Source organism: Phacochoerus africanus, chromosome 2 (assembly GCF_016906955.1).
Source record: "Phacochoerus africanus isolate WHEZ1 chromosome 2, ROS_Pafr_v1, whole genome shotgun sequence".
NCBI classification, from domain to species: Eukaryota; Metazoa; Chordata; class Mammalia; order Artiodactyla; family Suidae; genus Phacochoerus; species Phacochoerus africanus.
The window spans coordinates 135,190,866-135,214,774 of NC_062545.1; the positions used below are offsets into that span (position 1 = coordinate 135,190,866).

The 23,909-nt window shown below is 39.6% G+C and overlaps 1 protein-coding gene and 1 non-coding gene across 2 annotated transcripts; both read right to left on the reverse strand.

Moving 5' to 3' along the window:
• Positions 1 to 615: 615 nt before the first annotated feature.
• On the reverse strand, positions 616 to 16,249 carry TMCO5A (transmembrane and coiled-coil domains 5A). The gene is made up of 11 exons (XM_047769454.1): positions 16,215 to 16,249; positions 14,794 to 14,943; positions 14,256 to 14,379; positions 13,760 to 13,810; positions 12,978 to 13,049; positions 9,063 to 9,119; positions 8,558 to 8,617; positions 8,063 to 8,127; positions 6,472 to 6,529; positions 4,460 to 4,500; positions 616 to 814 (listed from the first exon to the last, which is right to left on the reverse strand). The coding sequence occupies exons 1-11, from the start codon at positions 16,247 to 16,249 to the stop codon at positions 616 to 618; spliced, it is 912 nt and encodes a 303-aa protein (XP_047625410.1).
• On the reverse strand, positions 3,985 to 4,087 carry LOC125121790 (small nucleolar RNA U13). The gene has a single exon (XR_007133652.1). It is a non-coding gene; the product is annotated as a small nucleolar RNA U13 (small nucleolar RNA).
• Positions 16,250 to 23,909: the final 7,660 nt, after the last annotated feature.

A 23,909-nucleotide genomic window follows, 5' to 3' on the forward strand; every position in this document is an offset into this window, starting at 1 on the left:
TTTTTTTTTTCCCAGGGCCATACCCAAGGCATATGGAAGTTCCCAGGCTAGGGGTAAAATTGGAGCTATAGCTGCTGGCCTATGCCACAGGCACATGAACACCAGATCTGAGCCTCATCTGTGACCTACACTGCAGCTCATGGCAATGCCAGATCTTTAACCCACTGAGTGAGGCCAGGGATCAAACTCGAGTCATCATGGATATTAGTTGGGTTTGTTACTGCTGAGCCACAACAAGAACTCCAAAAGAATTCTAATATAGGTAGTGAGCAATCTTCTGCTTTGCAGGGATCCAGTATCTTATATTTTTAGGATTCACTAGAAGAATTGATCAACTCTAACTTTGCTTAGCCTCTACGATGTTATTCCAAAAATACTCGTTTGTTTACTATGGTACTATTTAGCTTATACATTTAGCCACAGATTTCCCTTGACAGAGCTCTTTATTGGGCAAGGTCAATCTTGGAAAGATAACACAAGGAGGGAAGGTAATCAAGTAGGCAAACCTCAAGAGGAAAACTGAAGAAAACCTCTTCCCTCCCCAAGTTCTGCTGTCTCCTAGTTTGCCGACTCAGATACCACTTGCCTTCTTTTGCTCAAGGATGGTTCTTGGGGTCAGTGGGGTAACACATCCTCTGTCTCAAGCGTGAGAGATGGAAAGAGGAAGCATCTTAGCTTCCACAAGATGTTCCTGCTCAGTATCTTGGGCAGTATATTGACAAAGAGATCTGGATTTATAAAACTTATATGGAAAAACAAGTAGCCCAGCAGTCTGATGAAAAACAGTGTGGTGAAAAAGAAATATCGAAAAATCCTGGAAAGAGTCAAGAAAATGTTAATGAGAGGTTAGAAAAAGTGGAACAAAATAGTCATACCTAAATGCATGTCTGACTCCTATTAAGAAATCTCCATCCCAACAACCCCTTATAAAGACAGTCTTTTCCCATATGCTGGCCTGCCCCAGCCATTCTTTCTTCCATCACCATGTTTAATTTTCTTTTAGCATTTGTTACTAAGTGAAATTATCTTGTTTTTATTTTTGTTTTAGAACATTGTTTTCCAAAGCAGTTGCACCAATTTATACTCCACCAGCACGGTGTATGTTTCTGAGGATCCATATCCTCTCCAACATTTGATACCATCTGATTTTTAGTTTTGCCAGTCGAATGGGTACAAAGTTATGTCTCATTGTGGTCTTGGCTTGCATTTCCCTGTTGAACGATGATGCTGAACATCTGTTCATAGGCTTAGTCATTTTATGTATTTCCTTTTGCCCATTTATCTACTATGTTTTTGGGATTTTCTCATTGATTTGTAGGAGTTCTTCATATGTTCTGGCTATCAATCATTTTCCACTGTGTGTATTTGAATATCTTCCCTCTATAACTTTCACTTGCTCCAAGGTGTTAAAGAACAAAAGTTATTTTTAATAAAGTCTGATTTATCAACCTTTCCTTTAATGAGAATCATTACTTTTTGTGTCTTTAAAGAATCATTCCCTATACTCAAGGCCTAAAAGATACTATTTTCTATTAAGAGTTTATGGTAGTTTAAAAATATGTCTGAAATTTCTTTGATACTCCCCCCTTGAAGGGATTCCTCTCCACTGGAGCATGGACTAGACTTAATGACTTACTTCTAAAGAATATAGTGGATGTGACAGTGTGTGATTTTCTAGACTATGTACTAAAATTGTTGCAGCTTCCTCCTTACTCTCAGGAGGAAGCCAGCTGTCAGATGGCGAGGACATACAGGCAGCCTGATGGAGAGGTCCATGTGATGAGGAACTGAGACCTCCTGCTGACAGTCAGCTGTGTGAGTCAGCTTCCTTGGAAATGGATCCTCTAGTCTCAGCCAAGCCTTCTATTGAATGTCATTTCAGGCAGCATCTCAACTGCAACCTCATAACAGATCCTGTTAGAAAGGGTCTAACAGCTAAGTAGCTCACAGATTTCTGATGCACAGAAAATGTGAGTTGATAAATGTTTGTTGTTTGAAGGCACTAAATTTGGGGGTAATTTGTTATGTGGCAGTAGATGACTAATGCTGAATTTTGTAAATTTTTTTCTTTTAAATCAACATTTAAATCCTTAACACATCTGGGATTGCTTTCTGTTATACAGTATAGTAGTGATATAATCTTATTTTTTTCCTCTCCTGGATAACCATTTCCCCCCACTGTATTTGTTGAACAATCAATCATTCATTTCCCTTCTGACATACAATCACAATTATATATTAAGTTTCTATATGTGCACTGTTTCTGAATTTTTTGTTCTATTCCACTGGTTGATTTTCCTATTCCTATGTCTTTTTTTTATTAGATATTTAACTTTTCTTTCTTTTTTTATTAGAGTATAGTTGATTTAAAATGTTGTGCCAATTTCTACTGTACAGCAAAGTGACCCAGTTTTATATATATATATATATATATATTTTCTCTTTCTTGTACTATCTTCCATCATGGGCTAGTCCAAGAGACTGATATAGTTCCCATGCTATACAGTGGGCCTCATTGTTTATCCATTCTAAATGTAATAGTTTGCATCTACTAACCCTAGAGTCCCAGTCATATTAAGTCTTGATATCTCAAAGGGCATGTTTCTCACCCTTTGCTCTTCTTTAAAATTGTCTAGGTTATTTTTGACCTTTTACTCTTCCATATCCTGTATATGTTAGTATAATTTTATTCAATTCCATGAAAAATATTTTGGGGAATTTGATTAAAATTAAATTGATTCCACTAATCATTTGGAGACCATTGATATATTTATAATATTAAGGCTTCCCATCCAATATCGTGGTATTTCTGTTCTTTGATTCATGTTGCCTTTAAATATTTCGAAGTAAATTTCTATAAATTTCTTTAGGGTAGTCCTTTTTTTTTTTTTTAAACTGACAAATTATGTTGCCCTTGCAGTTTTAATATGATTTACATGGGACAACCTCCCCTATTTCCTTTGCTATATTACCCTTATCTCCCTTTGCTGGGCTGCCTCCTGCCCCAGGACCAATTCACGGCCCACCTCCATTCACCAGTCAAATACAACCCTTTTCCCTCTAGTTTTCTTAAGTTTTCTTGTAGAGTTAATCTTGGCGACAAGAGCCAGGATCCATTCTATTACGGCATCTTGGTCAAAATTAGAATCAAAAGACTTTTTTTTAGAAACCTCTTCCCACCACATTGGATACAGTATTCATGAAAAGGCTCCAGGAGGATATTCCCAGGGAAAATCTTAGGACTAGCACAGCTTTCTTATTTCTTGTCAGCATATAGTACACTAGTGCCCCAAGGATGATGGATATGAACTAGAGGGAAGACATTTGTTGTTTGATATGATGAAGTAGACTTGCTGGGCTGATGTTTCTTTAGGACACCAACTCTCTTTAAGGCAGACATTTCTTATCCCAGGCATTCACTTGGGCAACACCATGTTGCTCACTGGTATTGAATTATGGGGGGAAGTGACCTAGGGCTTCTAGGGAAAATTCTGCCCATTGTTCTGGGAACATTGTATTTTGGGATATTGGATTATGTAGAACTTCACGTATCTTGTATGAAGGGCTATTCGTCTTTAGCATTTTTCAGACCACTGTAGATGACCTTTAAGCACCAATAATTTCATATTAACCATTTTATTGGACTCTTTCTAAATCATATTTCATAACACTTTAAATATGTTTCCCTCTGTCTTCTTAAACATATGATGTTGAACATAATTTGACCTTTTCTTAGAAAATGCAGGGGCTTCATGAATATCAATTTTACTTTGCTATCATAGTGATTCCCTCAGGACTAATATCCACTTAGTTGTTTGAATCTTGAGTTCTTACTTGGCTTAACAAGATTTCTGAGCAATTATTATGTGGTGGATACTGTTAGGGGCTATCTCTTTTTCACAGTCATTTTCTCTCTTATCTGCTGTCAGGCAGTGGTATACTTGCATTTAGAAACTCTCTCCCTATCTTTATTTTTCTTTTTCCTGTCAGGGGGTAATGGGCTGACATTGTATCACAGTTTGAAGGAGGCGCATCTTAGACAATAGCGTGAAAACCCAATCATCATGCTTATGAACCAGAAAAGGATCTCCCCATTTCTAGTGTACTGATGTTTCTGGGAAACCAGAGACATCAAACTAGTTGAAATTGTTAAAGGGAAAAAGGAGTAAGTATGAGATTTGCCACATCACTTTTAGGTGATAAGATTCCTGTTTCTAATTATTGCAAGGCCATTGGCTTCTAATATTGGAAAGCTGAGATAAGTAATTACCTTTGGACAAGGAAGTTGTAACATTGAACCAAGAAATGTAGTCATTGATGACACAAATTTGTTGACTGTGTTTTTGTGTGTATGCATGTGTGTGTACAGTGTTCTCCTCATCTAGACTTTGCTGTCTGTCAGGATGAGTAAGTAGAACTCCCATTTTTCTGGGAAGTTTACTCAAAGATATTTACTTACCTTTTAAAGAACCCTGTTTTCTTCTTTTGGAGAGAGTTATCCTGGGAGAAGAAGAAAGGAGATTGATAAAGAAACAATTTCTGGAGGCTGTTTTCACTGACAAATAGTATTCTGTCAGCCATTAATTAAGTGTTATTTTAGATAATATTTTATAATTTTTCTCATATGTATAAGTAGGTGAAATGTTCTAAGACAAATATATACATACATACACACATATAATTGCATTATCTTTTTTTTTTTTTTTTTGGTCTTTTTACCTTTTCTAGGGCCACTCCTGTGGCATATGGAGGTCCCCAGGCTAGGGGTCTAATCAAAACTGTAGCTGCTGGCCTACGCCAGAGCCACAGCAACGCGGGATCTGAGCCGCTTCTGTGATCTACACCACAGCTCACGGCAACACAAAACTCTGTGTTATCTTTTTATGTACTGATAGGAATAAATGAAGGCACGGAAGGGTAAGGAATGTTGCCCAAGGTTATACAGCTAGTAAGTGGCAGGACCAGGCCTGGAACCCAGGTCCTTTGAGTCCACATTCTGGGTTCTCTAAAGTATGCTTTTGCCTTCTATTTAGCCAGTGACTCTTAGAGATGTTTACAGGCTACAAAAACCACATAAACATAGTCTAAGAGATAAATTTTAAAAGCTATAAAAATATAAAGATGAAGATATAGCCTGGATTTCTGTAAAATCTCTCTTCCAAAATATTTTCTCAGTCCTTTCATTTCCTTTTAACTTCCTTGTGAGATAAAAAGGAAGCAGAGTTACAATCATTTTTTTAAAATTGAGGAAATGAGGCTGACAGAATTGGAATTAGAAAGAAGCTTTCTGGGTTACACATTTGATTCTATAGCTTGAGTGAGATTAAGTGGCATGCCAGCTGGTCAGCTGCTCAGGTAACCTCTTTATAAAGATAGGTCAGACATCATAGGTCATTGAACCATTATGAGACTCTGATAATCTTAATGATGATGGTTGGTTGTTTCTCTGATAGGTGGTCATAGGAATGCTTTGAGGAGTCACTGAAAATAGATCGTGGGACACACCAGGTAGCATGCCAAGCTTGGTTCTAGAGAGATGGACTTCAGTTAATTTCAGGAGTTTTGTTTGCTGAGTGGAATACATAAGCTCAGGACCAGAATAACTTATTCAAGACAGCGGGAACCATGGTCACTGTCCACCTGGTTTAACATATATTCAAACTATTACCCTCAAGGGTAATAGTCCAATGTTGATATTTGCTTTTAAGGAAGAAATAACTTCTCTTTTCTGAGGTTAAAAAGACCATATATCTCAACAACATAAAATTTCTGATGAATGTCAACTTTGGCTCTAAAGCCAATATAAATTACAATTCAAGTCCAATAAAAGCTTATCTTTTAGCCTTTGTACTTGCTGCCACAAGGCACCAAGTAGACCTGAGGCTTTGGAGCTCTACCTCCAAATCTGTTTCCTTCAGATCTTTGCATATGTTCTTGTGACATCCTGATGTTAAAGACGAGCAGACCCTGAAGCTGTATCACAAAGAAGTGACTATTTCCTTTGTTTTAAATCACGGGCCAATTCTGATTAGGTGGTGACAGATGCACCGGTGCTATGTTGTGAAAGATTCAGGACCATGTTGGGATCATCTGGAAAGACTGCTGTTAATTCAGGAGATGGAAGCATGGGGTGTATGTGTGTGTGAGAGAGAGAGAGAGAGGCATTGGCCTTCTCTCCATAGAGTGCACCCTCTGGTCCTGTTACTTTTGCTTCCATTCTAAACTCTCTCTGGTCTTCAGGCTGGTTTCTTTGAGAGCACATCATTTGCACAGCCATAAGAGGGAAGACAGTTGTTCTTTAGCATCCTCTTTGTTTTTGTTTAAGGTTGGAATGCTTTGGGATTATTTGTGGTACTGTTCTTGGAAAATGCACATGGGAAGATTGATAGGGATTTGGTGGCTTACAACATTTTTGGAAACTCCTTTGACGGGTGATGACATTCGAGAAGTTGGAGCTGGGTGGGAAATTACCTGGTTATTTTGGCTATTACACTCTTTGCTTGCAGAGTTCATGCCCATGACTTTTGATCTAGGGGGAAAAGAACCAAGATAGGGTTTGGGTAAAGAGCACTCAAAGATTCATGCTATGCTTTTGTTATTTAAAAGCAGTTTTATATTCTATTGCTATGCTGTCCACTGTTGTAGCTAGTCACTACATGTAGCTATTTCAGTTTAAATTAGTTAAAATAAAAATCAGTTCCTCATTCACACTATTCATTTTTCAAGTACTCAGTAGGTAGCTGAGTGGATACTGCATAGATAGCATAGAAGTTTCTGTTGAATAGCCTTGTTCTAGAAATCTTTGCTTAGTAGTCAAGCCGTACCTAGTGCTCAGGATGGATTTCAGGGCACTTGATGGTGTCCTTTAGGGTCAAGGACTTCCAAATCCTGGTGCCCTGGATACCAGGCCATGGTGTGTACCTATCAATTTAGAGGCTGTAAGCAGTTTGAGTCTCTTGTCCTGATCCAAGGGTTCTAAAATATTTAATAAATAGAGATACTTCTTGACTGAATTAAGATTTAATTTCTAAAGAGGGGCAAGAAATGTGAGGTTTTAAGTCTTAGTTTCTCACTTTTTAAGCTCTTATGACAGACTTAAGGTGTATTTTTTTTTTTTTGGAGGAAAGCTTTTTAAAAAATTTATGTTTAACATAGTACACAGTTTGAGTTTCATAATATGTTAGCCTTAATCTCTGCCTGGAGATTAATGTCATGCCTATCTCATAGTGTTGGGTTTCTGTATATTTGGGGGAAGTGAGGATAGTGTTAGTTTTAATGCCTTTTTTGTGAAATATAATACTTTACTTACCAAGATGCCTGACCACCAACATTTTTTTAAAGCACATGTTGCTGTCTTTAATATAAACCTGAGTAATTGGTAATGTGATAAAATTATGATGGGAGATGTGTTTCTACAGTGTTTTAAGAAGGCTGGGAGAAGGACCTGCATCTTAAAGTTGGTGTGGTTTTGTTCAAGGTGTAAAGGGGAGTAATGTGTGAAGAGGAAGAAGGGTAAGGCATGGGGACTTACCATTTCTTAGAGAAATATGTAGAAGATACAGGAAAGTTTGTCTGCTTACATCTTATTAATCATAACTTAGTCCCATGGCCAAGCTTAAGAGCAAAGGTGTAGTGTATATTCTTGATGATTATTTGACCAACAAAAGATTATATTACTTTAAGCAAGAGATTTACTGATGCTGGTAAAAATAAAACTAACAGTCTCTGTCAAAAAGACTATAAATAAAGTAGCTGTTGGTGTACTACATGGGAGAGTGGTTTTCAAATATAATTGGGTTTAAAAACAATTTTTAGAAACTTATGTCATGACTTTTTTGCCTCTGTTTGCCTGTAAATAAAATGATAATAGCAGTAAAAATAATAAAATTGGTCTGGTTTGTTGTGTGTCGACCCATTCTCTACGGAGGGGAAATGTATGTGATGTGGTGTTGCGGCTCATGCAGTTTCAAACTGGAATTAGTCAGAGAGATGTTTGCTCTGACCCAGGCTGAGATGGAGTTACCACTAAAACCAGGATGTTCCTTTGTTTGCCAAAGCTCACACTTCTCTCTCAAGGAACCGAGTCTCTAGTTCTTCCTCTATTTTCCTCAAAGTTTCCTGGTACTTCTTCAAAGAGAAATGAAAGAAAGCAGTTACTGATTCAAGTCCTATGCTTTTTCTAATCATAATCATAATAAATATGCATTATTACATTGTAACTTGAATGTTTGGTATACCCACTGCTACTTTGTCTCATTCCTAGCCACCACCTCACCACCACTGATCTCATACTACATTTCATCATTAGACAGGTCCCTGGGGGTAACTGGGATTAAAAATAGGAAAAGTGCTCATGATTAAGTTAAGGGCACAGAGACTGGGAGACCAGGGAAGTATCAAAATATTGGTGGTGGAGTGTCAAAGACCCTAAAGTCCCTTTGGAGTGACACTTTGAAGAGTTATAATTGTTCCAGACAGTATTTTCTGAGAAGCCTGGTTCCATTTCACCCTGTATGTGAACAACTCCTTTGCTTTTCCCTTGACTGAAAGGCTGTACCTTTATGCAGAGGGCCTGATCTTCACAGAGCTGGGCCACAAATGCATAGTCTTCTATTACCTAGGGATTCAAAATTTAGTCTTAAATTTCTCTCAGTGAAGAGGATACTTGTTTTTTTCCTGTGTCCCAGGCCTTAAATGTGGTTTTCTGATTGTTCTAAATATGTTTTTTTTTCTGTACATTTAAGCTCATTTTTTTGAGGATAAACAAGCTCCATTTTATAGTCCCATGGAAATTGTTTGGGGACAGTTGGTAGAAGAAAAGGCACTCATTTGTTGAAGATACAGATTATGGACTATATTCTATAAAAATGTTAGGGAGAAGGTAACCCAGGAGACTGTGTTCATCTTCTTTTCCTTCATCCCCACTTGACTCCATTGCTGGTTTTGGATCTGGAACCTTATTATAGAACTCAAATTATTTGAAGAATGCATCCCATTGTCTGACCAAGAGTCGAGTCTCCCCCTTCCTGTGAGAGAAGTAACATTGAAGTTACTGTCATTACCTTGGCCAGATCCTTCTCTTGGTCCACACAGGAGGCTTCCAGCTGTTGTAACTTAGCCTACAGATAGGGAAGGAGGCTGGTAACTCAGCAAGGCAAAAACAGGATTCTATTCTAAAATGCTATCACAGAGGTTATCTCACTTGGACAGGTGGTTGAAGTGCATCAGGTATGAGTTTACATATCTTTTTGATGGAGAGGAGTGAAACCATCTAGTGTCCTTTGTAGCTGCCTGGTGACCTGTACTTCCACACTCTTGACCACTAAGCATTCATCAGTGCTTCCTTTGCCCTTAAACTTATAATTCTTAGCTTACCTCTTTCTTAGCTATTTCTCTTAGAAAAACATCAATCTTGAAAATGTGGCTCTTCCCTTTCCTTATATATATTCATTGCTTTCTCTCTCCGTATACCCTTCTTCATTCTTTTCTGTCCTTGAATGTTTGATGAAAGCCTGTTCTCTATCAGCCACTATACTGGAGTGACAGGGAAAGTGTTGGGGGAGGACTGAGAATACAGTTGCGAACAGGACTCCCAGGCTCCCTGCCTCAAAGAGTTAACATTCTAGTTGGGGTACATCACAGATAAGTCAACATGATAATGATAAGTGCTATGAATAAAATAAAGCAGAGTAATGTGATGAGAGTGGGTGTTGGCTTAAGGGCTATTATAGGTAGCTGGTGAAGCCCTCTCTGATGAGATAAGGCTTGAGCTGAAATATAAATGCTAAATCTTAGCCAAACGGAGATCTGAAGGAAAAAGGTCCCATGCAGAGGTTATAACAAGCGTCAAGACTATCAAGTTGCACACCTTTGAAGAAGTTATATGGCTGGAGCACAGGGGAATACAGGTAAAGTGGGGAAAAGTAGCCACTGATGAGATTACATATGTAGGGCCTTATACCTTCTAGAAAAAGTCTGGTTCTTTATTCTAATTGTAGTGAGAAGCCAACAGAGAACTTCAGGTAGTAAAGACACAATCTAATCTGTTTTTAAAGAAGAGTCTTTAAGAAGAGTGAAATTGTTTAGCAGTAAGGGTTGAAACAGGAAGACTAGCTTGGAGGTTACTTCAGCATCCAGGTGAGGGTTCTGTGTCTTGCAAGAGAGGTGTAGTAACAGTATTAGTAGATAGAGAAGAATGCATGCATTTGGAGTATATTCTGTAGGGAGAATAGATATGACTGCAGTTTTTCCTTCCTTTTCTTTCAGCTGGGCTGTTCCCACTTTAACCAGGTACCATTATTTTACACCTGGACTCTTCTAACAGTTCCTTCCCCGCCTCCAGTCAATTACATTCAGAACTAGAGAGCAAAATATGCCAAAGGCTATATTGAATCAGGTTACCCATTAAACTGCTGAACTGATCACCAGCATCCAAGAGGAATGGAAGCAAAGGAGATGCTGCATATTTCATATAATTAGAGATACCACCCTACAAATTCTGTGAAACAGGTAGGCAAAAGGGAACATTTCAAAGGATTAATAATACTCTAAAACTCCTTAGGGTTGGGCTTGTTGCTGCCAGGAAAAATAATGGCCATTGTTCTGACAACACCTGGAACTCTCTGTCAGTTCAACTCACCTGACATAGCCAACATTGAAGTGGCACCACTAGATTCTGGCAGGCTTACTGTTAGGAAAACTTGTTTGGGGCAGGAGAAGGAAGAAAATCAATCTCCTGACTGCTGTGGTTCACCAAGACAGCCAAGGGGCTTTATAATCCTTTCTAGCTTTTGCTTCAGTTTCATCCTGATGTACATGCAGGCTCCAGATTTCTTTCTTTCAGATGTTTCCTGGATTAGCACAGCCAAGCAAGCATATTTGGTGGCTTTATTTATTTATTTTTTGTCTTTTTGTTGTTGTTATTGTTGTTGTTATTTCTTGGGCTGCTCCCTCGGCTTATGGAGGTTCCCAGGCTAGGGGTCTAATCGGAGCTGTAGCCACCGGCCTACGCCAGAGCCACAGCAATGCGGGATCCTAGCCACGTCTGCAACCTACACCACAGCTCACGGCAACGCCGGATTGTTAACCCACTGAGCAAGGGCAGGGACCGAACCCGCAACCTCATGGTTCCTAGTCGGATTCGTTAACCACTGCGCCACGACGGGAACTCCTATTTGGTGGCTTTAAATTCCTATTTGTGTGTTGTGTGTGTGTCCATCTACACTAATTTAGCCAAAAGAAGGTAGGGAAATAATTCTCTATTTTTTCATTTTCTATTTCTATTTTCAGTGTTTCCTTATCTTCAGAGGCTTCATATACACAGTATAGGCTAAGTAGCTAAAGAAAATTAGATAAGGCAAAGACAAAGACACAGTTCTACAGAAAGTATCAAATTAGAATTTTATCTGCTCTCTGAATAAAGCAAGTAAATATCTAATTCTTCTTGCACCTTTGATCAGATGGGTTGTGGTTACACCCAGTTTCTTAGCTTTAGAACAAAATTAGAGAAATGATAAGCAGTGTATGGTGCACTAAGCAGGTAGAACTACTAAATATTTGAAAGACCAGTTTAATGGTTTCTTTTCTAGACTGGCTTCAATGACAGGATATGTAAATTGCCTAGCACACAGTAGATTTACAGATCCTAACTCTGCCTCTATGAATTCATACATATGCCTCAGCCAGACTTTTAAATAGTTAACTTGGAAGTTTTGTGACTTCAAGAAAGACAAGGGATATGTGCACAATTTCATTCAGTTTTCAAACTGAGGCTAGGAGGGACAGATTAAATGGCCCAACTTCATATACAACACTAAGTGCTGGGGTCAGGATTTAAATTAGGGACTCTGGTTGCCCCCAGTATTATATATGTGTTTGTGTTCTGCTCTTCCTCATGGAAGAGAGGAAAAAAAATGCAGCTTCAGAGTGAAATTCTTTGCTAAGAAGAGAGGAAAATTCAGTACTCTGTGCCCAGACTTATGTCTGACATGGTAAAAAACAACAAAAACCACAAAGAATTTATCCCAACTTTGACTTTCTTTCCATTTGAAGGCTTATTTCCTGGTCACATAGTCCAAACCCATTTAAGATAAAGAGATTCTCAACATCACTAATTATTAGAAAAAGGCGAATCAGAACTACAGTGAGGTATCACCTCCCACCAGTCAGAATGGCCATCATCAAAAAGTCTTCAAATAACAAATGCCGGAGAGGGTATAGAGAAAAGGGAACCCTCCTACACTGTTGGTGGGAATGTAAGCTGGTGCAGCTGCTATGGAGAGCAGTATGGAGATTCCTTAAAAAACTCAATATAGAATTACCATATGATCTAGCAGTCTCACTCCTGGGCAAATAGCTAGAGAAGACCATAATTCTAAAAGATACATGCACCTCAATATTCATTGCAGCACTATTTACAATAGCCAGAACATGAAAGCAACCTAAATGTCCATCAATAGAAGAATGGATAAAGAAAATGTGGTACATATGTACAATGGAATATTAGCCATAAAAAGGAATGAAATGATGCCATTTGCAGCAACATGGATGGACCTAGAAATTATCATAGTGAAGTAAGACAAACACAAATGTTGTATGATACCACTAATATGTAGAATCTTAAAAAAATGATGATATAAATGAACTTATTTACAAAACATAAACAGATTCAAAGATTATGGTTACCAAAGGGGAAATGTTGGGGAGGAGGGATGAAATGGGAGGTTGAGATTAACAGATGAGTAACAAGGACAAACTATTTGTACAAGGAAGGTCTTTACTATACCTACAGCAAAGGAAGATCTACTCAGTGCTCTGTAGTAACCTATATGGGAAAAGAATCTGAAAATGAATGGATATATGTCTATGTACAACTGGTTCACTTTGCTGTACACCTGAAACTAACACAACATTGTAAGTCAACTGCCAATCCAGTAAAAAATTGGAAATTTAAAAAAAGGGATTGCTTTTCCATTTACCTTTGATTCTTCTGGGGTTCCCTTTAGATTGCCTTGTTCACACTTAGTTGCCTTTTGTGATTTCCTTGTAAGCTACATTTTTAAATAAAGAAATATATTGCAAATGAAAAATACATCAAATGAAAAATATAGAAGATAGGGGTATTCTCTGGTATGTGGGGGCCAGTAATTTGGCAGCTGATAAAGCTGCCAGCAGATGGTCTCTTGGTGGTTACTTGGTGCCCTTAGAAACATTTTTATTCTACCTTCCTCCTCTCACTAGTCTTCACCACCAAAGCTGGAGTCTGCTCATGGCAGGAGTATTTTTCTGAACCCCTCATCCATGCTGGGTGATGTAGTGTAATCATAAGCATTCCTCCATATTCTGGATAGGAGTTGAGGTAGAGAGGATGTTTAGAAAAGGAAAATGGAATCCTTAGGAATTAGCATTTTTTAAAAGTCTCTGATGTAAGTAAAATTAACCTCTTACTACAAGTTGCCAGCCAACCACTTCAACAGGGTGTTTAGTGGAATCTGTTTTCTTGTAATAGAATGAAGGATCCATGGGATTGCTGAATACCCCGAATACTTCACCCACTGCTTTCATCTCACATTGCAGGGAATATCCATGGCATGTGGATCATGAGGATCAGCCTCAGGGGAGTGGAACAGGAGTCATACCCATCCCCGGAACAGACCTCTCTGACATGTGGGATCCCCTATAATCATTTTCCCTCCCTCACATCTTTGATGACTAATGGGATGCTGTGGGAACACTGGGGAACACAAGAGCCCCATCCCACCTTTCTTTCAAGTTCTGCTATGCTGTGGACCAGAGTCTCATTCTTCCTTTCCTGTTGAGAGAAAGAAGCAGAGTCTAAGTGTATGTCTGCACATCATAATCTGTCTTTATTCAGTTTATTGTTGACCATTTCACTCCAGTGATATTTTCCTATAGGAACTATGCCATACTGCATAATGTCAGGTAAAGAACCTGTGGTTTGATCTCAGTACATGGACACCAACCTAACAGGACTAGAGATGCCCACATGCAGGACTTCCCAATACTAAATATTACCTAAGAAACCTTACCCTCCACATAACCTTCCTTCCCAATACTAAATATTACCCAAGAAATCTTGCCCTCCACACAACCTTCCATGATGGAACACCCTGCCATGACTTTTGAGATGTCTACTCCTTGTCTGTCAAAATGAGAGACTAGCTTATCTGACAGTTGGTGAGAGACAGGATGATGAATAAAGCCTGTCAAATGGCCCTTCCCAGCTCCAAGCTTACCAGCCTGGCTGTTTCTTCTTCTAGCTCCTGCAAGGCTCTTTCCCTTTCCATTGTGGTGAAGTTCTCCTTCTCCCACTCCTCCTCCTCTGCCAGGTCCCTGGTCTGAATGATCTCACTTTCCAGCCTGCATGACACAAGCACACACCGAGGAACTGGCAGTTTCAGAACTGATAAAACACACATCAGTTTCAAGGGTACTTAGATGACAATAAACCTGAATCTCAAGTTGGAAACCATTCTTTCCTGGATCCTTTGAGTCAGAATCACTTTCAAGCCAGGAAAAGCAAGATTTTTTCATGCTCAAGTCAAACACCCCAGTGTTCTTTCAACTCGGGTAAATATCACCCAGTTTTTAAAGGAATCTCTTTAAAACTTGCTGAATTTTGGGGTTTGAACAACAGAGAAATGCCAAAGAATGAAGAAGAAACTTTGTTGTACAAGATTTAGGTCTCTAGCACAAACAGGAAAATGTACCATCACTTCTCTCCCACCCTGTCCTCTGGTTTGGGAACTTCTCACATGAAACCCTGACACTCACCTTTGAATCTCATCTTCTTTCTTGTGAATTTTGAGAAGAAGTTCCTGATTTGCTTCATCTATTCTCTGCATATCCCTTTCAAGGTCCATATTCAAACTGTTAATGTTCCTTTTTGACTGGGCCAATCTTAAGATTTCCACTTTCTCTGACCTATAAACTCAGTCCCAAAAATGAACAAGGGCTAGTTATCTTAAGATCAATAATCTCTGGACCAAAGGGGATATCTAGGAGGCATGTAATTCATTAACCTGGCTGTTTCTGGGAGCATCTCTTTCCTTTTTCATTCTTAAAAAATCATATTTCGTAGTCATGCTCTACAGTTTGTTTCAATAATTCTCAGTCAGCAAAGGAGATTTTTCTCAGGCTTTTTCTGCCAAAATGCTCAATATACTAGTGGCCTTCCACTCTGTTTCCAGGAGAAGTCTTTCTTCCTTAAATAGCCTTTAGCATTGGTTTCTCAGATAAATTGTTCACAAAATTTTCTCATGCAATACATTTTTTTGAAGTGGTTGATTTTTTTAGAAATTTTATTGAAGTGTAGTTGATTTACCATGCTGTGATAATTTCTGCTACACAACAAAGTGATTCAGTTGTACATAAACACACATCCATTCTTTTTCAGAGTTCTTCTCCCATATAGATTATCATAGAATATTGTGTAGAGTTCTCTGTGCTATACAGCAGGTCCCCCATTGGCTAATTATTCCATATATCAGTTGGGGCATATGCCAATCCCAAACCCCCAGTCTGTCCCTCACCCGACCTGTCCGCTTTGGTAACCATAAGTTCATTTTGCCGTACACTTTTTTTGAGTACTTTTATACAGACAGCTGGCATATGTATTATGATTGGGCCCAACTTTGTGCAGAGCCACAGGAGATTTCCACCAGCAGGTAGAGCTTCAGTTTTTCCCTCTCTACTTCCATCTCAAAACTTCTCCTCCAGTGCCTGCTACAAAGCTTGAGAATCTACCATGAGAGTCACTCCAGGGGCACATGTGTATGATACAGGCATTCACTTTCAAGACTTCAAACATCCCTTTTGAGGAAGTAAGTTGGAATAAAAAAGGGTCACACTAGAGTCTAGAAAGCTGGCAGTAAACTTTTCTTCTGTGTCAATGAATTGATTAGTTTGCCTTTGAAAGGATTAACCATAAGTAAGGGAGTGAGGCAGAGGGACTTCTGAGTAAGAAGGAGAGATGATTTTGGAAAGGCAAGTCCTACCTGGGACAGGCTGGCCTGGGTGGGGGATTTATAATAGCTATTGCCTCAGGAGGGCAGGGCATGCTTGGGATGGAATATACAGTTGGGGATGGATAGAGTAAGAGAGGAGGAGACTAGAAGAGGAAGGAAGAGCATCGCAGCAGACCTGCTTCATCCTTTGGTTCTTGGATGTGGCTTTGCATAATCATGATTACTTACTCAAAATCCAGCAGATCTTCCTTGTGGTCTTCCATTATAGATTTCCTAAAATATCAGCAAAGATGTATCAAATGAATTGGGGAAATGAGTCCTTTTGTGAAACACAGAGTAAATAGCAAAGAGCCCCAGCATATAGAAAAACAATATTAACTGGTTTCTTCTCTCTACCCTTCACTTTTTGGCCATGATAAAATCTAGCCTTTTGGTTTTCTACTCGTGATCTGATTATGTCTCAGTAAGGATACAGTGAGGATACAGGGATAAAGCTGGAAATGTCAATATTTTGTCCCACTAGCAGATATATTCAGAGATAGTTCACCAACCCCAAACCCTTGGGAATTTATACACAACAATAGGAATCAATAGAGGTTAGCAGTTGTTCTTAAGTTCCTTTCTGCTCTAGAACCAGTTGCTTTCCTAAAGAGCCCGTGGGCATGGGAGCAGGTATAAAACTGCCCATAAAAGTAATCTCTCTGCTCTCTCGCCTGGCCTTTGTGAGAATCTCCAGTTGCTAAGATCTTAGGTATTAAATAGGGCTCAGAAAAAACAAGCAGAAGTAAGTAATTTGGCTTGTTCTGTGCCCTTGGTTTCCTCTTTATCTCCATTTCTTCCATAAACTCCACCTCCCTTCTGGGGTGTATGGTCTTCTTGATTCTGCCCTAGGCAGTTTGCTTCTGAGGAGGTTACTGTTTCCCCACTGGAACCATCCAATAGAATCTCAGAACCTTCTGAGGAGTCATGATTCTGCTCTTGACACTTGGTGGGTGGGGCAGCGTGTCACAGTAGGGTGGGTGGCAACGATTTCTCATCATCTGTGCAGATGTCAGAGCCTGGATGGTTGTGTATGTTTCATGGTCACACCTTCCCTCTGGCAGCAGTGGTTCAGTGGATTTGATTTCTGGGTGGTATGAAGGGGGAGCCCCTGTCTTTTATTTCTCTGTCAGGTTGAGCTCCCTTGCTGCCCAAGTGTGACTGATATGGAAGGTTTGAGTCCTCAGGCCAGCAGTCTAATCCCACAATGTAGCCAACTAACTACTCATTCTCTGACAAACACTGAATCACTGAAGGAGCACCTGTGGATGCCAGACACTGTGCTAAGCATTAAGGAGACTGAGTAAATAAAACAGCCAAGCAAGGCATCTGCCCTCAAGAAGTTTACCCTGAAGGGTGCATGTGTGAGGGCATGTGTGTGTGTGTGTGTGTGTGGTTCTGTGTGATGGGGGGAGGGATAACAAAAGCAACAAAACAAATGAGTAAATTTATTTGGTATGATAAAAGAAGAGAATGTTGGGAAGAAATATCAATGAGTGATGGAGATGTAGTGAAGTAGTGTGTACTGCATTTGTGGGAGGGAAGTTTTTGCAGTTTTAAATTGGGTGTGCAGGAGTTCCTGTTGTGTTTCAGTGATAATAAACCTGACTTATAGCCATGAGGAGTAGGTTCGATCCCTGGCCTCACTCAGTGGGTTGAGGATCTGGCATTGCCATGAGCTGTGGTGTAGATCACAGATGCTGCTTGAATCTGGCGTCACTGTGGCTATGCCGTAGGTTGGCAGCTGCAGCTCCAATTCAACCCCTAACTTGGACTTCCTTCCATATGCCGTGGGTGTGACCATATATAAATAAATAAATAGGGTATACAGAGAAAGCAACTGAGTGTTCCCAGACCCAAAAGTGTGGTGTAGATGGTTTAAGAGATCTAGTAAGTGGGAGACCTTAGGGTGAGCTGGGATGGACACAAAATCCAGACTTCCCATTCACAGGCAGTAGCGAAGGCCGTGGTCATCAGCACCTGTGGGCCAGTGTGCAGCCTGAAAGGTCAACAGATCCAGGAGCACCAGGAAGAAACATGAACACCCAAAGCTCCTCCATCAACACTCCTTAGGGATATGTAGCTTTCCTCTTCACCTGCCACTGTCCTGGGAAAGAGGAGTGCTCTGGAAGGGAGAATCTCCCTAGAAAACTAAGGAATTACCTGAAAGAGATTTTTAACTGAGAAAAGTCTTGAATTGGCCCCATTGAGTCTTTCCTGCCAGTTTAAGGCAACAGAGCTAGAGAGGAAGATGAGATCAGTTGCAGAATATAAAGAATATATTTCTGCATACCTGAGTATGTACATTTTGACCAGATTCTACACCATTTGTCACCTGGTGTGTCTGAATCATGGAAACCTGGGCAGTTTTGGATCTTGACTTAATAAGGACCGCATTGAGTTGATTTGTGAGTCAGACTGACTTCTTAACATACTGTAGTTTCTAACAAACTATTTGTAAAATTAATGGCCTCTGATGACCCCCATTACCATCTCTGTTCTTCCTGAAAGAAGGCATTTCATTGCTTTATGAAGCTGTACACAGAAGAGTAATTAAGTAACAATTCAGACCAATGGCCTCTCCCAGGAATTAATGGTAGGGAGAGTTCATTAACCCCAGCTGGTTATAGCTTCTCCAGGAAATGCCCTGGACCAAGGTTATTGTGGCTATTAATGGATTGGATAGGGACTTTAACTGGGATAGAAATAAAGCTGTCTCCTTCCTGGGGAGCTTTTCTCCTTGAGGGGCTACCAAAGGCAAGCCTGTAGGAGCAGTAGAACCCCAAGCTTGGGGCCAGTGTGGGCTGAGGACAATAGATTGCTATCTCGAGAACTGCTAAATCAGTGTAGAAATAGGACCTTGGGAGCAAATTAAGATCCTTGATAAAAGCCTTCCTAGAGGTGGCTTGATTAACAGTTTTGCAGCTTCAGAGCCGCGGCTTTCACCTTGTTAACTTTCTGTACTATGCCCTACCCCTAGTAGATGAGTTGCTGAGAGACAAGTCAGATTTTGCTGCATGGCTGGCAGGACCACAGTGGCCTTTGTGTGGAAGTCTTATTGTGAGAACATGTGCCCTTTTCCAGGCTGGGCATTCAGGCTCTGTGTGCTGGGCCTTTACCCTTCTGCCATGAGGGGTCTGGCCAGCTGCCTGAGCCCTGAGTGGAGCTGCCTTGGCCTTGGCCCTTCCTGCTGTCTCTCAAGCATGGAGAACTATTTCTTCTGCTCGCCTTACTTGTCCTCACTTTTACTTTGGCAAATTCTTCTTACATATTTTTATAAATGAGCTTGATTTTGAGGCTCATAGTCAGGCAAGACTCTAGAATCTCATTTTATTTTTATTTTTTGGCTGTGTCTAAGGCACGTGGAAGTTCCTGGGCCAGGATTGAACCCGTGCCACAGCAGCGACCCAAGCTGCTGCAGTGACAATGCTGGATCCTTAACCTGCTGCAACAGAAGAGAACTTCCTAGAATCTCATTTTAGATCATTATTTTTGAATATAGAATCAAGGATGCTATATTCCTTATGTCCTTACTTATTTTTAGGGCTATTTCCACTAAAGGGGCTATAGATATACAAAACATACAAAGAACTCACACAACTCAGTATCTCAAACCCCAAACAATCCAGTTAAAAAATGATAGGATAAAAAAGATAGGAATAAACATTTTTCCAAAGAAGGCATACAGATGGCCAACAGGCACATGAAAACATGCTCAATATCATCAAAGAAATGCAGATCAAAACCTCAATGAGATACCACCCCAGGCCTGTCAAAATGGCTATTGTTAGGAAATAACAAGTGCCAGTGAGGATGTGGAGAAAACTTTTGGGTTTCCCTTGTGGTGCAGTGGGTTAAGGATCTGGCCTTGTCACTGCAGTGGCTTGGGTTGCTGCTGTGATGAGGGTTTGACTCCTGGCTTGGGAACTCCCGCATGCCATGAGGAGTATGGCCAAAAAAAAAAAAAAAAAAAAACAGAAAGAAAGAAAGAAAGAAAGGAAAGGAAACCTTTGTGCACTGTTCGTGGTAATGTAAATTGGTGCAATCCGCTATGGAAAATAGTATGTGGAAATCAGAGTTAAAAGAACTACTATATAATCTAGCTATTCTACTTCTGGGTATTTATCCAAAGAAAACATAAACATGAATTTAATGTATTCACGTCTATGTTCTCTACAACCTTTAGTCTCATAAAATCTCTTAGTTTCCTTTCACAATAACTTTCTCAAAAGCAGAAACTTAAACTAAATGTGAAGGCAAAGAGAAAAAAAAAAAAAGGGAGAGAGAATGTACCAGTAAAATTAAATATTTTAAAATGTACTGCATCATTGCTATTATAACAGCAATAAAGAACTAAAAAATGAAATTTCATTGAAGATTCACCTCAGCAAAAACTGTTTTTCCAAGTTTTCTTCATTTTTCTTTTCTTTCTTTCTTTTTTTTTTTTTTTTTTTTCTTCATTTTTGACCGCCTTACAGCATATGGAGTTCCTGGCCAGTGATCAGATCTGAGCCACAGTCATGAGGTTGCGGATTTGGTCCCTGGCCTTGCTCAGTGGGTTAAGGATCCGGCGTTGCCGTGAGCTGTGGTGTAGGTTGCAGACGCGGCTCGGATCCCGAGTTGCTGTGGCTCTGGGGTAGGCCGGTGGCTAGAGCTCCGATTGGACCCCTAGCCTGGGAACCTCCATATGCCGCGGGAGCGGCCCAAAGAAATAGCAAAAAGACAAAAAAAAAAAAAAAAAGTTGCAGCTTGGCAACGCTGGATCCTTAAACCCAGTGTGCTGGACTGGGGAATCAAACCCGCGTGCGACCCAGTGCTCTCAAGATGCCGTGATCCCTTGGCGCCACAGTGGGAATGCAGAGGTTTTTCTATTTTTTTTTTTTTTTGCCTTTTTGCTATTTCTTGGGCTGCTCCCATGGCATAGGGAGGTTCCCAGGCTAGGGGTTGAATCGGAGCTGCAGCCACCAGCCAACGCCAGAGCCACAGCAACGCTGGATCCAAGCCGCGTCTGCAACCTACACCACAGCTCGGGGCAACGCCGGATCATTAACCCACTGAGCAAGGGCAGGGACGGAACCCACAACCTCATGGTTCCTAGTTGGATTCGTTAACCACTGCGCCACGACGGGAACCCCGGTTTTTCTATTTTTAAACAAACTATTTTTATAGCAATCACAAAATAGATATATTTGTGTGTTTTGCCTTTTAACTTAAACATTTTTCCAGGTTGCTACATACTCTATAATTATTGTTTCAATCACTGCTTAAATTTCTGTTGAGTTGATAATATGCAAAATTTGCTTCACTGCACCCTTTTCATCTATTTATATGTTTACATATCTGATTCCCCTTGGGGGCCGGAAGAATGCCTGTGTTTGCTAGGGCCACCATAATGAAGTACTACAGACTGGGTGGCTTAAACAAGAGAAATTTATTTTCTCACAGTTCTGGAGGCTGTGAGTCCTAATCAAGGAGTTCGCACAGTTGATTTTTCCTGAGGCCTCTCTCACTGGCTTAAAGATGGCTGTGTTCTCTGTGTCCTCACATGGCCATCCCTCTAGATGTGTCTGTGTCCTGATCTCCTTTTCTTATAAGGACACTAGTCACATAGAATGCGGGACCACCATAATAACCTCATTTTAAATTGATTACCTCTTTAAAGACGTTACCTCCAACAACGTCATTCTCAGGTACCAGGAATTAGGATTTCAACATAGAAGTTTTGAGGGAGCACAGCTTCACCTATATGAGGTGCTCAACAAATGTTTAACTGTGACTGAATTTATGAACACTCAGATTGTGCCCCCACCTTCTTCCCTAATAAAAGAGGGAAGAATATAACAAAAGAAGTTCAAAGAATATATTTGTGTAGTTATTATATTTTTCAGGCATAACCAAACTACTAAAAATATACACATGTACTTTTACCATTTTGAATGTCTATTCCTTAGTATATAAGTCAACAGCTCTGTATTTTATACATACAGAAACAAGGTAAGAGAGATTAACTGTCTTTCTGGGATTAAAAAGATTTTTTAAAAATCTCTCATACCTGTGCACATCCCTCAACATTTTCTCGTTCATTTGTCAGTAAGCCTGGGGAAGTTCAATAGGAAATGGGAATTTCTTCAGCTATAATAAGGAGCTGGTATTATGGGGTAGTGATTCAGTGAAACCCACACATTAGTGACATAATTTTTGTTTTCAGTGAGGTAATTTCTTCTGAGGTTACCAGGGATTGGTCTCTGATTTATCACCCTTTGTTTTATTTTAAATTCGTTTCTCTAGCTTTAATTAAAAAACTTAAAATTAGAAAGTGATCATTAAACGAAGGATTCCTAAAGAGGATAGCTAGAGCATTTGTATGTTAACTTTTGCAAAAAATTTACACTGAAGTTTGGTGGTTTTATACTCTTCTCTCAATTCTTTCAATTTTCTGTTCTTTCTGTCCTGTACTGTAAACATGGTGCTTTAAATTTGCTTGTTAGTCCTATTTGATAGTTATAGAGAAGTCTTTAAAAAATTATTATAATTGATTTACAATGTTCTATTAATTTCTATTTCTTTTTCCTTTTGGGTTCATCTGAGTCCTAAAGGAAGAGAAGTGCCATGTAGATAATGAGAAAGGATGTTTTAAGAGGTGGGAACAACAGGTTCAAAGGAACCATATCCTCAGAGAGTGTTAAAAAATTCACTGTAGTTGCTGCCTAGAGTAGCAGGTCCTAATGTATGTTACATAAACAATTGGTGGTGTGACAGAGAATTTTAGGTTAGATACAGAGGTAACATTTTAACATAAATTTTAATAGCAATAGTTAAATATTTAGTAAAGCTACAAGTAGTACTTTAAAACTTGATTTAAAGACATTGCTCTGAATGAGAATAAATTTGAGTAAAAGCAGTATGTGGTTTATAGAAAAATGTTATGTCGACAGTTATTCGAGAGGAGTATGAACATAGCAGACATTGAAGGTAGTAGATGAATGATTAAAGTTTGGGGATCGGTGCTGTAAGAGCATATGTGGCAGGTGGGGAAGGGCCTGCTAGGTCAGCTGAGGCGTACTGCATCTCAAGACTTAGGGTTTCATCTCTAAGCACTCCAAGAGGCATCAAAGATGTATGTGATCATTATATTTGAGAAAGATAATTCTGGAGTGGTGAAGGGTGGGTGGGAGGAAGAAGCCCCCAGTGCTTTTCCATATTGTGCATTCCAATCAAACATCCCATAGGAGATATATTGCCTATGTTTCTGTTTGGGATGGAGGCTCAAGTTTTTAATTATGCATTTTTTTCCCTATTGGAGCTTGTATATTGGAGTGTCTTTTTTCCCTTTATATTATTAATTCTTTATTTGGTATATAAAGGTAATACCGAATTATCTAGATTCACAGTGTTTACCAGAATTGCAATGAGAGAATTTTTATTCCTAACTCCTCTTACCTTGACCTAAATGTAACCACAGTCTTGAACCTGAAATCTATAGATGGTTTGGCACCCGCTGTTCTTTTAAATTGTTTTCACTGGGACTAGTTCTATCCCCAGGTGGAAATTTGGCAATCCCATGATTTTTTTCTGATTTCTTTTAGTCACAAAAGGATATTCTGGTTTCATAATCAAAGGATCCAGTACCATATGTTAATCAAAATTCTGAATTTGGTATAGAGTTGGGGTTTTTGTCCTTAGCAGCTGAGGCTTACATGGGTGGAAAAGCTGCATTCGGCAATGGGCTTGTTAATTTATCTCTTGCCACATGGAGACATATCCTCCTGCTCACCAAGCAGCTTACACTTGATACCTATTGGGTGGAATAGGAGAAGAAAGGTGAACTTTAAAGTCCTTACTTGAATACTTAGTGTTGTGCACTGGCACTCTGTCCCCTGATTT

Excerpts from the sequence above, each read along its gene's own strand:
- TMCO5A (XM_047769454.1), bottom strand. The coding sequence starts at position 16,249 with ATGGAAGACCACAAGGAAGATCTGCTGGATTTTGA. Across the intron at positions 14,944-16,214 it reads GAAGATCTGCTGGATTTTGA|GTCAGAGAAAGTGGAAATCT; the intron begins GTAAGTAATCAT and ends CTGAGTTTATAG. Across the intron at positions 6,530-8,062 it reads CGGTTCCTTGAGAGAGAAGT|ATCAAAAGTCATGGGCATGA; the intron begins GTGAGCTTTGGC and ends TTTTCCCCCTAG.